General features: G+C 44.2%; 1 protein-coding gene and 1 pseudogene across 2 annotated transcripts in view; one reads left to right on the forward strand and one right to left on the reverse strand.

Annotated features, from left to right (window-relative positions):
• The first annotated feature begins 2,844 nt into the window (after nt 1–2,844).
• Ttll11 (tubulin tyrosine ligase like 11) overlaps nt 2,845–15,616 on the forward strand; it is a 224,062-nt gene continuing 211,290 nt past the window's right edge. Inside the window, exon 1 of one of the 2 annotated variants that reach the window (XM_020173109.2) lies at nt 2,845–3,494. In XM_020173109.2, coding sequence (XP_020028698.2) covers nt 3,042–3,494 — 453 coding nt within the window. In that variant the 5' untranslated portion in view covers nt 2,845–3,041. The remainder of the gene's footprint in view (nt 3,495–15,616) is intronic. The other variant, XM_074051079.1, reaches the window with a different exon arrangement.
• On the reverse strand, nt 14,176–14,294 carry LOC141416018 (small nucleolar RNA SNORA51; annotated as a pseudogene).

Here is a 15,616-nt window from a genome sequence, read left to right on the forward strand (position 1 = left end):
TAGCTCCTAGACATGGGGATATAGAGATGAAACAGGCTATATTTGTCCCTCCCCGGACTGAAGGAGGAGGCTGAGATTATTTCTATACAGTGCGACAGACAGATCATGGTGATGGGTTATCATCTATGTCCACAGAATAGTAGAGAGTGCAACTATTTTTGCGTGGGGCTGCTGAGAAAAGCACACGCAAGAAGACACATAGGCTGAGGCTAGTTTCCCAAGTTGAGACACGGAGGAAGGGTAAATCCAGGCAGAGGGAGCAGTGTGTACAAAGGCATGGCAGCAGAGGTGGGGGTGATTTCAGACATAATAATCAGGAAGGGTGTCTTAGGGCAATTAACATGCTTGGACTTATCCAAAGATGGCAGGAAACTAGAGGATGTTTCTAAGCAGGCAAGGAGCAGACTTGGCTCAGTCTTGAGAATGGATGGGGTTGTGGTGGAGATGGGAGGCAGAGAGACCCATGAAGAGGCTGGTACAATGGCCCAGGCCAAAGGCCATGATGACAGAGAAGGGTAAGGAAGGAGATATGTGAGCAATATCTCAATGTAAATCCTTTAAGAGTTGGAGACAGTCTAGTTTCAGGAAGTCAAAGAGAGGGATAAGTTAAGTTTGGTAATTTTTAAGCATGATGATGGGTGCCATTTGCTGAAACCAGGAACACACAGGATGGTGGAGGGAGATGTGTGTGTGCATTTGTGAGTGCATGCGTGCGTGTGTGAAGTCTCTTTTGGTACCAAGGACAGCTCCAAGGGTCTCCAGAGACCTTGCCTAGAATCGTCAGTGGTTCTTGACCTTGGCTCCCTTAGAATCAACAGGGGAGCTCATTTAACATTCGGACTCCCATGCTCACCTTTATGTTCTGAATCAAATTCTTGGGGTGGTGTTCGGGAGCCTGCATTCTAAGTAAGCACCCCAGGTTACTCAGTGCAAGTATTTAGGTGAGCAAATTTGAAGAAAGCATGGAGGTTTCCAAGGGAAGAGAGGAGACCACCCACTGCCACTGCAAAGGAGGCTTGGACCTCTTAAGGCTATGGTCCCTCACCAAGTGAAATCTTGGGTCAAAGTAAAGAAGCAAGAGTCCTGGAGAGATGAGAGAGGAAGAGGGGCCACCTTTCACTAGAGCTTCTGTATTCTTTTTATCCCATAGCACAGTATGGAGAGGTTCACCTATGTACAGTCACAGTCACTGTCATCAGTCTGGGATGCTTTTACACCTTTCCAACCCATTTCCTAAAACTCAAGTCAAACCAAAACAAACATGGCTCTTCTAGGTGAAAGAGAGACCTATTCTTGGATTGCCTTTAAAAATACATGGCAACCCAAAAGAACTGAAATCAGGGGTTCAAAAACATATGTGCACAAAATGGTAATGGCAGCATGGTTATTCACAATAGCTAAGGAGTGGAAACAACTCAGATGTCCCTGGGCAGATGAGTGGGTAAAAATAATGTGCTGTATGCAGAGAATGGAGTACTAGTCAGCTTTCAAATGCAGTGAAGTTCTGATGCTACAACATGGATGAACCTGGAAGACATTATGCTGAGTGAAATAAGACAGACACAAAAGGACAAGTGTTTAATGATTGTATGATTGAGTCCCAGGCCCACAGTCCTGGGATTCCATGTCTCAGGCCCAGCCACTTACTCTTATATGCCCAATAGTCACAGTAATGGTGAAAGTCAGAGAAAGGAGATTTATGACTGGCCTGGGATATGCTGTGGAAAAAGACAGAGTAAGTACTTCAGCCCATCTTCGGCCATCTTCCAAGTATAGACGTGAGTTTTATGCTTGAAAAGTATGCATAATTAAGCAGTTTTGGTCAAAGTGTAGCCTGACTTGATTATCTCAGATCTGGTTCTCCAAGGGTCCCTGAGAAGTGGTTATCACTGTCATCACTTGAGGGGAGGAAATCTGGTTCCCATGAGATTACTCCTGCTCCAGGGTGCAGCCTCATCATTACAGTTAATTGCCCTCATTTGGCGAGCGGGTTCTATCTTGCAAGGCTCTGCAGTTCCTTAGGGGTAGTTTCAGTTCCTTGTTGTAAAGATGCTATTGATCAGTCCTGTCCTTTCTGGAACCTAAGGTGATAGCAAGGGGACTGCAGAGAAAAATGGCTTACAGCAAAGACAGATACAAAATAGAGGCGGGGACGCCAAACCTTTTTCCTGCTTTTAGTTCATTTGTGGGCCCAAGTAAGGAGTCAGTGCTTTTCAGGAAAAGCAGTTGAAGTTACCTGTTACGTGCTGTGCAACAGTGTTGACATACTGAATATTACTGAACTATACCTTAAAAATAGTCCTTTTTAAAAATTTTTTTATGTATCTCTTATTACAAAAAAGAAGTGACAGAATAAGAAAAATCAGTCCTTGATGTCCTCAACTCCATGGGGAATTTGTAGGGTTTCTTCATTTGGTGGGTAGCTCTCCCAAAGCAGAGAAAGGTGTCTTCCCTCTCAGTCTGGGGGCTCTTGTTGCTAAGGCTTGGACTTATATCCATCACCAGCCTGATCAGGTTCCCTATGATGGACTTTCCTGGGATGGGTGAGGTGGGGACCCAGAGTTATCCCAGCGAGTGTGCATGGGGGTGAGGAAACTGAGCCGCTTGTTTAGGACAGATGTGCTTCCGAGGGTGCTCAACACCTTCCCATCCTCAATCACCTCTAGCCGGTCCTGGCCAGACTCCACAACACTTAGAAACCTAACAGGGTCTTAGGGTGGACGGGCCTGCGCGATTCGTTGCCCACTTCCAAGATGGCCGCTGCCGCCTCTGTGACAGCTCTGGTCACGTGGGTACTCTCGCCTATGAGGTCGCAGGGGGCTTGGTCGGTGATTGTCCCTTGCCGGGCTCCGTCCGAGGCGGCGACGGTCCCTGTCAACTGGAGCCTGAGCGATCATGGCAACGGGCTCGGGCGGGGAGCGCGTGGCAGCGGTGGCAGCGGTGGCAGCGGTGGCAGCGGCGGCAATTTGGTCGTGGGCCGGGGTGGCGGAGCGGCGGCGGCGGCGGCGGTGGCACTGGCACCGGCCCCGGCCCTGAGCGCCATGCGGCGGGGCAGCTCGGAGAGGGAGCTGGCGGCCCGGTGGGAAATGGAGGCGGTAGCCGAGGCCAAAGCAGAGGCAGAGGCCAGAGCACGGGCGGCGGTGGAGCAGGTCCGCGTGGACGCGGGCGCGGCCGGGGAGCCCGAGGGCAAGGCGGAGCAGGGGCAGCCCCGGGCTCGGGCCCCCGCGCGACCCCGCGCGGCCGAGGAGGGCGATGCCCGCGGCCCCCAGCGGCCGCCGCGCATGCTGCCCCAGTCCAAGCCCAAGGGTTTGCCAGCGCCCGCGCGGGGCCTCGGCCAGCTCCCCAAGCCCAGGGACAAGGGCCGAGGCTGCAAGCGGAGCTCCGGCTGCCCTCCCGACGAGCGCGCGCAGCGGGCCGTCACCGTGGACAGCTCCAAGGCCAGGACCTCCCTGGACGCCCTGAAGATCAGCATCCGCCAGCTCAAGTGGAAGGAGGTGAGGTCCGACCCCGCCGCGTGGGCACAGGGGGGTGGACAGGACGACCTCAGAGGACCCCGCGCGGCCCAGGCGCTGAGCTCCTGCTGCGCCTCGCTCACAGCCTGCTGGTCAGCGGCAAACTGCTCATCCTTCAAGGCCTGGTCCCCGAAGCCACTTCCTCCAGGTCAAGTTAGCCATTCTCCCCCTCTGGCTCCCCTACAGCTCTGTATCTTTGTAGATATGCCTGTCTGTCTTCTCCAGCAGCCCTTAGGACCGGGACCTCCTCTCTTTGACGTCTTCATATAAGTTCGATTTGTTTAGCGCTTGCTTGCAACTCTTGTGCAGCTTAACTGTTTGTACTTGGGAGGCAGACAGACTTACACCCTGCTGCTTAGCTGAGCGATCTTGAGCAAGTTGCCTTTCCTCTTAGCCCATGACCTTCTCTGATGCTAGTACCTATTGTATACTTTTGTTAGTTATCAGAAGATTTGTTGCCTAGTGTTGCATAGCACAAGTATTCAATAAACAGCAACCTATTTCTACCACCCTCTCCCTTCCTCCACACCATCATGATCACCACACCACCACCACCACCACCACCAGGGCAGATTTGTGTTTTATGATTCAGGGCTTGGCAGGTGTCAGCAACTGGTGGATGAAAGGATAAATAAGGAGATGAGTTACTCATCCTTGAACCGGTTTAGTCATGGAGTCAGGGGTGAAGCACCGATGACTTCCAGAGGTTTCTGTTGCAGTTGGCTGTGTGGATAAATCCATTTGACTTTATTTGCAGTGCATAGGACTATTTAATGTGCTTTTGGGAGCGTCAGGATTTTGATTATTATGGCAGTCGAGTCTGGAGACTTTGGCCAGATGACCTGCTGAAATTAACAGGGCTCTGCAGCTAGCAACAGGACTCAGGTACAGAGACTTGTGCCTTGGGTGTGGTAGATGTTGGAACCTGAAGAGAGATGGCCATAGAAAGGACTGATGTGGAGTTGATATCCTAGTCAGGAAGGAGTCATTTGGTTTGGAGAGAAGTCAGGGATCAGGCAGGGGGGACTTCTAGGAAGGTAAGGGGTTAGTCATCAGGAAAGTCTAACTCCAGGTGACTTAGAGGGGGACTTTCATGAATAGGAAGCAAGGGAATTCTCCCAGTTCTAGAACGTCTAGATTCTAGACAGGGTCCCAGATCCAGACCAGAGATATGAGGGCCAAAAAGGTGAACCTGAACTTGTCAATGTCACAGTCCTAATGAAGAGAGACTCCGGGGACAAAAACTGGCACAGAGTGAGGCTAGGCAGCTTGGTCTAAGTGGTGCCTGAGCTCAGCTTAGCCCTGTGGGAGAGAGACACGAAACAGGCTAGTTCTTGTTTAGGCCAGATGGACTCAGCTAACCCAGCCTAGGTTCATTCATTCATTCTGTAAATGTCCACTATGTGGTGCCAAGTTCAGCACTAGGCCCTAGGAATCTTGCTTAAGCTGCACCCGCCCTCAAGGGCTTTATAGGTCAGTAGGGAATGAACACAGGTGAAAAAATAATTGCAGTAATCCCAGTGCCCTTGCTGCTGCCTTCTGCAATGCTTGCTTCACACTTACTTGCATGGCTTACGCTGTTACTTCTCCAGCTTTGTGATCAGATGCTGCCTCCTTAGAGAGGCCTCCTTGAGTGATGCCCCCACCAGCCTCCAGCCCTTGCTGTTTATTTTTTGTCACAGCAGTAAACTCTGTTTGACATCATATTATGTACTGTTTATGTATTGTCTGCTGTCCCCACCAGAGTGTAAGCTCCACGAGGGCAGGGGCTTTGTTATGTGACTGCTGTGCACCAGCAGGTGCTTGGCACATGGAAGTTGCTCAATAAATAGTTGTTGAATGGATGAATACACTACGTGATGAGTGTTTCTCTCTATGTATGTGAAGGTACAGTGCTGTGGGAGGCAGAGGGAGCCACATCTGGCAAGGCTTCCTGGAGGAAGTAAACACTAACTGAGTCCTGAGTGCTGAAAGTGGGACCAGAGTTACTTAGGGACCCTGGTAGAGGGCATGGTGTGGGCAAAGTAGAGGTACATTTGGGGCTTTGCATGTAGTTCAGTCTGGCTGGATTACAGAATGAGAGTCAACATAGTGAGAGATGAGGCTGCAGAAGTGACCAGGGGTCAGATCATAGGCTGCACTATGGGATTTGGGCTTTTTCTTGGAAAGAAGCCTGTGTGAGTCATTACATAACTTTAGAGTTCTTTCATCCATCAGCTGTGCTACCTCAGGCAAGCAGGTTAAACAACTCAGGACTCACTTTGTTTGTCTGTACACTGGGAGTGGGTAGAGCTAATTTGCTGGTTCCCAATCTCTACAGTCACATAATAGCAATGTAAGCCTGTATGAGACCCTTGCATAGTGAGCCCAGTAGGGTGGGCAATTTCCAAGGCCCTGCCTGTAACTTCCCCTGGTACCCCAAGGCCTGCCTTCTTCTGCCACTCAGAAAGCACATTGACATGTAAGTGGAGATGCTCAGATGCTCAGCCTAGCATATTTGAACACAATTCACTCAGAACAGTAGGACTTTACTGTCAGATATTGATGGCTTACTTAATATCACTCTTCTTCATTAGTCTGTGAGGTCCTGAGGGCAGGTGGCATCTGATTTGTGTCCCGAATACATAGTACATTGTAGGCATTCAAGAAATATTCATCAAATGAATGGTGGCATACTTGCAACAGAGCTCATATGTCATCCTGATGCCCTAGAATGTAGGGTTTGAAATCGCCAGTCCAGATACACTTTAAAGTTAACTTTAATCAATGACTATGGTATTCTTAGTACCCATGACAAAGTTGGCTGCATAACAAGTATATGTTGCTTGTCATATTGTATAAGCCTGGAACTAACAAAGTGCAAACACATGACCTTGCTCTAGGCCTCAGTTTCCCCATCTGCTTTGGGAGTAATTTTGGGCAAGATGATCTCTAATTTCCAGCACTGATGTTCTTGGAGCCAGAACTTACAGTTGAGGCTGGGTACAGGGAATTGGGCAGCAGTGTCCCGTGCATGTGATGCTGTGCTACGACTGCAGGGCTTGGGAGTCCCATCTAGCTGGCTTTGGTAGCGGTGCATAGCTCAGGAAAGAAATAAGGTCATGGCCAAGCATGATGGCTCATGCCTGTAATCCTAGCACTTGGGAGGCAAAGCCAGGAAGTTTGCAAGTTCCAGGATAGCCTGAGCAACATAGAAAAGACCCTGTCTCAAAAAACCCAAATCAACAAAAACAAAGACAAAAGAAAATAAATAAGGTCATGAACACCAATCAGAGTAAAAGCTTCCTCTCCTTTTGTGGGGATACAGAGAGGAGCTACACAACATAGTCCACCTAACAAGGCGCACTGAGCCAGCCAGAAGTTTGCTCAGGTACTGGTCACACCAACTCCCTTCCTTTTTCAGTTTTTCTTTATTCCACATATATTTAACAACCACAATGATGACCACGGCAATGAACCCTTACATAGTGCTTACTCTGTCAGGTGGTGTTTTCAGTGCTTTACATATAGACAATTCTCCCAACAACCCAATTTACAGATGAGAAAATTGAAGTACACAGAGGTTAACTTATGCAGGGTCATATATCTAGTGGGAGGCAGAGCTAGCATTTGAAATAAGAATTCCATCTGAAACCAAGCTTCAGTTCTGTGCATGTCCCATGCTCCCTGGTAGCTCTCTATTCGCAGAGCCCAGGCAAGGGGCTGCAGCTATGGATATGAATAGGACACACTGTCCTCCAGGATTTCCCAGGGTAGAGTGACAGATCTGCATACAGACAATTACAGTCCCGTCTCGATCTCGAGTGGGCACAGGGCATTCCACCTAGAGCAGGAGCAGATGCAGGGAGTGTGGATCAGTTTTGGATGCAGGATGGGATGCTGGCAGATTAGGGAGCCTGTAGAAAGCAGAGAGAGATGGAGAAGGAGCGAGATCATGGAGCATGTGGAGGTCATGCTAAAAAGCTGCACTCTTGACTGCATTTGCTCACAGCTTGCTGGCTGCATATAGACTCAGCTTCCCTTCCCACTCTCCTTCAGTCCCACACCACCACTTTATGATTCAGTTTTCTCCATTCTGGAGAGTCCTCAGAGTTAAATTCGTTTCTCAAAGGGGAAACTCACAGATGGTAGCTCTGTAAGCATATAGGAAAGAATAATGTTCTCTCAAATAGCAAAGTCATATGTACAAAGTCACCCCTGAAGTTAAACTGAAAGAGAGAGAGAGAGAGAGAGAGAATTCCTGTCTCCAAGTGAAGGCTCCATATTTATGTAACTGTGTGGTCCTCTTCCAATTGAGTGATCTTCTCTTCCATCCCCTGCATATTCTTTTGCAGCTTTGCTGTCCTCCTTAATGAAAACCTTAGAGAAAGTATACACCATAGGGAATAGATGTCACTATTGTGAGCTGCCCTCCTTGGGTATGTAGGCTGTGTGTGTGTGTGTGCACAGTGGTGCCATGGACACCAGCTAATATGACTGAGGGCTCTGAGATTTGATAGTGGGACCTTTGTTGGCGAGGGTTTGCAAAGGCCTCTGTCCTGAGATCTATTACAGTATGAGCTCTTTGTTGCAGACTCCAAACCATGTGTTGTTTTCTGAAATGTGCCCAGCCTTTCTTCAGAACATGGACACTTACTATATTGTCCTACTTGCCACTTGCCTATGTTAGTCATTATTTGTTAAATAGCATGTGCTAAGTATTGTACCAAGTGCTTTATGCTCGTCAGAAGTTTACTATAGATTATTTTATTTCATCCTTCCAGTAACCCTTTGAGCCAGATCCTGTTACCTCCAGTTGTTGTCTCCAATTTACAGATGAGGAAACTGGTACAGGTCACATAGGTGACAAGGGACAGAGCAGCCAGCTCCTGATCTAGTCAGTGTACAACCCATACCATCTTCTTTGCCAATTCTTTGTTAAAGACCATCTTGCAAGGAGTTATTCTATCATTATCACCACCATCATTGTCATAATCATGATCATTCTCAGATAAAAATTGGAGAAACTGAGGCAGGCACAGCAAGGAAGTGTGAGCAAGAGAAAGAGAGGGCTTAAACAGCAGTCAGTTTTGTTCCAAAGGCCTTTTTTTTAGGTGCGTTTTTATAATTCTCCACTTCTTACCCCTCCTGTTCCTCAAATGACAGTGGAGTCACTCAGAAGCAGAACAGGACTTAAATGAAAACACATTGAAATGTATCCTGCCTGGCAGAGGAGCATTCAGTGCCTGCTCCTCCAAGTCCTATCCTGCGGCTGCCACCAAGGAGATGTGATTCCTGTGTCATTTAACGAGCCAAGCTGCCTTGCTCCTCTGTGGCATGTGAGCCTGTGATATGAATTGTTGTCTCAGATGCCTTCTGGAAGAAGGCAGAGTATAAAATGAAAAACTGGGTAGCCTTCCCTCCCCTTCCAATTTCAAAGATAGTCATTGCAATTTCTGTCCTAGTTTTTGAAAACAGCATTACACTTAAGAAAGGTTTATACCCTACTCCATCAAATGTTCGCCTTCAACAGACATGTTATTTTAACATCTAATCCACCAGAATTTTTCTCTTGCAAGTTAAACTTGTCATAATATAAAAATCACAATTCACTACCACCGTTATTTGAACAAGACACGCAATAGCTTCATGAATCCACACTAACTTCTTAAACAGCCCTTTAAAAACAATACATTCCAGGGTTCATAGGGCCTCTCACTACTGTAAATTAATATTTTTAGCAGGAGTGGTAATTTCCAGAGCTATTTTCTGTGTTACAAAACATACACTGTATATATTATTGTTACCTCAATTTCTGTAGTGTTTTGGATGCTGATTTTGTATTAGCTGAGGTTGAATGCAAAAATTAACTTATTTTCCTTTTAAATCTATTCAATGAGAAGAACGTATTGTAAAAGCAATTGACCATTTTTAAATGCTTGCTTTAAAGGAGAAGTGTCATATCCTGGAGTTGGCCCAGGCTTTGAAATTAGGAAGATGTGGTTTAAAATCCTTGCCACCAACTGCATGTGACTAACCTGGGTGTGGATTAAATACAGAACCCTCTGAGCCTTCATTTCTTCAGCTGTAACAATGGGCTTGTGATAGTGATACTTGCCTTGCAGAATATTTGCAAGATTACATAAAGGAATGTATAAACATTTCCTTGACCCAGCCTTTGGTATTTAGTTAATTTCCCTTCCATTGGGTTATTATAGTCACTGGTAATCTGATTATGTTTTTTTTTTATCTAGAAGAAAAAAACTATTATAGACTTTAGTCTACGTCTGTAGATTACTGCTTAACCTGAATAGGCCAGCTTATTGAACTCATTTAGCTAATATTTTGTGACCTATTTGGGCTCTTGGGATACAGCAGATAACAAATCTGGGGTTATTTTTGTCCTTTCTTTCAGTCCTAGGCTAGAACCCAAGGCCTCATGCATACTAGGCTGTCACTGGGCTACACCCTAACCCCACAGCAGACCACAAAACAAGTTACATTTTAAGTAAATGTCGACTTGATGTAGTCTAGGATTAAAATATTTTAAACAACACTAAAGGTTTTTCTTTTTAAAACCAATTATACTTTTAAGGTTATGTGAGTTTAATTGGATTTTTAAAAGCCACCATTCTGTACTCAGGTTTTGTTGTGTTAATGATATCATTTTAGCTGTTTGAGTACATCCATACCTTGACTTTGGGCTCACAAAGTACCTTTTCACCAGGGAGAATTGAGGTTGTGGTACATGAAACAGAAGAGATGTGAATTTCCTGGGCCTTTTCTTTGCTCCTTGCTCTCAGTCCTCACAATGAGCTTGGACAGAGAGCATGGTCAGACATGAATTTGAGTCTTACTTCTGTCACATTATGGCTGTGTGACCTTGGACAAGTTGCTTTACCTCTCTGAGCCATAAGTTCCTCTACCTCTCTGAGCCATAAGTTCCTCCTCTCTAAGGATGAGCATAAAATTCTTGGTAGGATTGTCGAGATGATTAAGTCACAAAATCTTTAAAGCACCTGATGCTTGGGTAAGAATGCATATTGGTTTGGCTTTCTCTCTGATGAATTTCTGACATCTTAATTAAATTTTATAACAGAAAAATTGATAGTACGAACAGGCAAAGAAGCTTGCAATTCCTTTAATTAGTTCTGCACCTCCTTTCCTTGTGGATGCGTCTCTGAAGCTGTGTCCCTGTGATTCTTCCACAAAGGCTGTTGTTTTGCTGGAGAGAACAATAGTCATGTTTTTCTATTCCAGGTGGACCGACATCTCCTTTTCTGCCTCACGTCACACTGTGCCTTGTCTTCACAGCCGCCTCCACTGCAGTTTGTGCACATGTTAGTTTCCCTAGGTGTTTGTGAACCATTGTCTAGTAATTTTTATAAATGCTTTATGAGCCCTAGCAGACATTTCCGGCGGCTCCTTCTTCTCCCATCTGCTTCTCTGTCATCTGAATAAAACCCCTCTCATCCTTAATGAAGCTGGGAGGATAGGGCTGGTTATCTCCTGTGCAGTCTGCCCTGAGTACAGATCAGTCTGTCCTTCAGTCTATCTGCCTAGATCTCTGAAGGAGGCCAGTTGTCATATTATGTGCTTTAAACTCATCCAGAGATTGTATTGCTCATTGTGTCAGAACTGTGATTGATGGAAAATTAAAAAGCAGTAATAGACAATTTTCTGGACAAATGGGTTGATTCAACAGAAGTTTCTTTCTTGCTCACACTCTGGGTTTGGTGCAGGTTGGTGGGGCTGTACCTAGAGTCTCTCGTCATCTTGGATATTCAGAGATCCATGCTTCCACTGGACATCTGAGAGAAAGGGCACCTGATATATTTGCTCTGGCTTTCAAAACATCTTCCCAGGAATTATGAGTCACTTCCGCTCACATTTCATTTGCCAAAGCAAGTTACATGGCCACAGCTGATGTCAGAGGGGCTAGGGCTGCTCAGTCCTTAGAACCAAGCAGGTGTAAAGAGAAGAACCTGACTACTCAGGGATCTGCACCATGAGCCTCACGACATCAGTGAGACGGAGAGGCACATGATAAATATTGTCTATGAATACCAATCTAAAGAATGGTTCAAATGTGGTGCTAGAGGTTGAACTCAGGGCCTCACTCATGTAGGCAAGAGCTCTGCCACTGAACCCCAGCTTCGGCCCCAAGACAATATTTTATAAATTTTGTATCACACAATACCTGTAGTGTTTGGCAACTGCCTCTTTAGCAGTACTTTATGGGCATCTTTCTCTGTTAGTATGCATAGATTCATTTCATTTTAATATCAACCAGATAGTCCCGTTTATGGATGTACCACAATCTATTAGTGGATAATGCTTCTTTTTTTTCACTGTTACAAAGAATGGCACAGTATTCCTGGTTCAGACATTTTCAGTATGCACTTGTGCTGTATGTATTTAAGTACGTAGCTCTGTCTGTAGGATAAATTCCTAGGAATTGTTTGGTTACAAGGTATAAGAACTTTATATTTTGGCACTTCCAAGTAAGTTGTTCCCAGCTGTGCTGTAGAGCATCTGTCCACTTGTACCCTCACAAAACCATATGCTGTCAGTCTTCTAAATCTCTGCCACACTGATAGGCAGAGATCCAAAATATGTTTTTAATTTACTTTGATTGTCAACAGGGTTGAGCTCTTTGCATAAGTTTATTAATCATTTGTATTGCCTCATCTGTGAAACTATTGCATTCTTTGTTGGTTCAGTTTTTTTTTGAAGCAGTAGTAGAGTTTGAACTCAGGGTTCTGAGCTTGCTAGGCTACTCTACCACTTAGGCCACAATGTACAGTCCCTCTTTTTAGTTTTCAAACAATGTATTCAATAGACATGTTTGACTTTCTCGGCATTCTTCCACTTTCTCCCCACTTCTGACTCCTCATCCCTGATCTTCTACCCATAGGATAAGGCTTAAGCATTTCACATACCTGTGGGCAATGGAACTGCTAATGTGTGATTTTTAAGATTTTTTTTCCAGCTATCTCTAGTGTGGCCAGGAGTGGTGGTACATACCTATCATTCCACCACTTGGGAGGCTGAGACAGGAGGATCCCACGTTTAAGGGCTATGTAGTAAAAACCCTGTCTCAAAGAAATATCTCTATGTACTAGAGGTACATAAATAAGGTATGTTAAGAGCTGGGTTAAAATGCCATATTAAAAATGCCATATACCATCATTAGCTTTTAGGGAATTGAAAATCAAATTCAGAACAAAATACTAGGATGGCTAAAACAAATAAGACGAGTGCGTGGGGAATGTGGACTCTTCATACACTCCTGGAAGGAATACAAAATGCTGCAATCATTTCGAAAAAGTTTGGCAGTTCTTCAAAATGTAAAACATGGTATTACCACATCCTAGCCATCCACTCCTAGTTGGGTAGCCAAGAGAAATGAAAACATATGTTCACATGAAAACTTGTGCACTAATTTTCATATCAGTATTATTTTCAACAGCCAAAATGTGGAAATAATCCAAATGCCCATCACCTGATGAATAAACAGGATGTGGTATGTTCAAACGCTGGAATATTATTCAGTCACAAAAAGGAATGAAATACTGATTTATGCTTACAACATGGATGAACATTGAAGACATTATGCTGTATGAAAGAAGTTAGTCACAAAAGACTACGTATTGTGTGGATCCACTCGTATGAGATATTCAGAATAGAGAAATGTAGAGATGGGGAGTACATTAGTGGTTTCCCAAAGTTGGGGGCCAGGGAGGGCTTTGGTGAGGGGACTGGGGAGTGACTGCTAGTGGGTAAAGGATTTCCTTGTAGGTGATAAAAATGTGCTAAACTTGGGGTGTTGTTAGCACAACTCTTTGAATACACTAAACCCCATTGAATTGTATACTTTAAATGGGTGAATTGTGTGGTATGTGAACTATATTTCAGTAAAGCTATTAAGAATGTAATATGTTCACCATCTCACATCATTGAATAGTACTGTGTCCTGGCAGTAACTGGACATATGCTTCAGGAGCTCAAGTTCAGAGTTCCCACTGTTAGTTCTGCATTGCAGTATTGCCTGTTACTGGTACACTGACCCCTTGGACACCTGTATCTTGTGGAATCTTTTCCTGGTGGCATTTCTTCATGAGTTTTGGGGACTGGGGGGAGGAGGGATTTTGAATATTTCCTGAAGAATGAAGTTCAGATTCCTTATAAAGTCTCCATATACAGCTCTCTCCTCCTCTCTTTCTCCTTCTCCTCCTCTTCCTCCTTTTCCCTCTCCTCTCTCTCTTGTTTCATGGCCTACTACATAGTCGGTTTTTATAAATATTCCATGAGTATGTGAGAAGAATGTGCAAACTCTAGTCATTGAATGCAATATTTTACACGTGTACCTTCGATCGATTTGTGAATTGCATTATATAAATTTTATAGTATTAATTTTTGTCTGATCTATTCATTAATTGAAGAGTTATGCTAATATTTACCTCTATGATTGTGAATTTCGCATCTTTTAAAATTTGTTTTTCTTTTTCCATTTTCTTATACTAATCTGAGAGCTGTATATGCTACTTTTAAAAATTTACCCTGGAAAATTTAGCATATGTGTATCATTTCACAGACTCATTACTTTCTTCTTAACAACACAATGAACTTAGGTTCATTTAAATTTTGTCCATATGCATTCTCTTTTACTTTTTCTCCCACCCCGTGTCTTCCCATTCATAGTTCAGACCATGCACAGGGCCTGGGCCGAGGTGCGTATGGGGCTTCTTCTTTCTACACAGTCAGTATAAGAGCACAGCCCATGGGAAGCACAAGGAGGCCTACTATCTTACATGCTTTTTTGAGCCAATATTTTAGTTCTTATTTTATCCTTTTTTGAACTTCAAAATTCAGATATTATTATTTTGTATAATCTTAGTATCTTTTAGATTTACTACTTTACCATTTTTTTGTTCCCTCTTTTATTTTACAACTCTGACCCTTCTTCAGGGATTATTTTCTTTCTCTTGAAAACAATCTTTTAAGAGTTTCTTTAGTGAGTGCTCTATCAATTTTTGTCAAAAATTACCTTCGTTTTGCCCTCATTCTTGAACAGTAGTGTTGTGATATAAGTACATAGCCAGATGCAGTTCTATGTTATATGATCTCAGCACTTTGAAGACATCACCACTTTATCATTTTCATATTGCTGTTGAAAAGTCAGATGTCAACCTAGTTTTTTCTTTTGCTAGTTAGATATGGTTTTCTTTTTGGCTACTTTTAAAATCCCTTTGATTTAGATATGCTCCATGTCACTAAGACACTTCTAGGAGAGGGCTTCTTTTTATTTTGGTTAGGATTTGCTAGTATTCATTTTTTTCCCTGAGATTTGGTATCTTATCAATTCTGGAACATTCTCACCCATTTTTTTCTTACAATGTTGTCTCTTATCCAGTCTTTCTGTCCTCTCTTTTTGGAATTCTGATATCAGTCTTTGTATTCTTTTGATGTCCATAATATACCTGGGAACTTTAATCTCCAATGATTCTTTGAAGCCTGGGTTTAAAGTAAGAATCTTTGTCTTGTTTAGATGCCTCAGAGGGTTCTACCAACCAAGGACATGTAAAGCCAAATATTTCAGTCTTAGACTTTTTAGGCTGTAGTCATAGTATGAATTTTGACTTCAGACTTGTAACAGGGAGGTTATATGGTTAAAATTTCTGTGAGGAGACTTTTTCCCTCTATTTTCTCTGGCCTGAGCCAAGGGCAAAACAAAGCAGAGTTTCTTCTACTTTACCTACTGAGGATGTGGCCTTGCAGAGGGTCTGGCTTCTGTGGGAGTTTCCAGTCTGATTCTCACCTTGTATTCAGGAGCCAGACCACATGTAGACTGCCTAAATGTACAGGAAACAAAATAGTCACACTTGCCTTTAAAAAAGGTTAGTCTAGTGCTCTATGGAGAACAGGCTACAGAGGGCTTTAAGAGTGGAGGTAGGAGGCAAGTTAAGATGCTATGTAGACCTCGGGGACAGTGATGTCACTGGCGACATGGTGGTGATAGGTGGGGAAGGCTGTTGATTGAGATTGTCTGTCTCTTTCCCTAGACTATAAGAATGTCAGTAGCAATGAGCTCATCTTATTCATCTTTGAATAAGTGCCAGTGC

The sequence above is a fragment of the Castor canadensis genome, chromosome 13, assembly GCF_047511655.1.
Source record: "Castor canadensis chromosome 13, mCasCan1.hap1v2, whole genome shotgun sequence".
Lineage (NCBI taxonomy): Eukaryota > Metazoa > Chordata > Mammalia > Rodentia > Castoridae > Castor > Castor canadensis.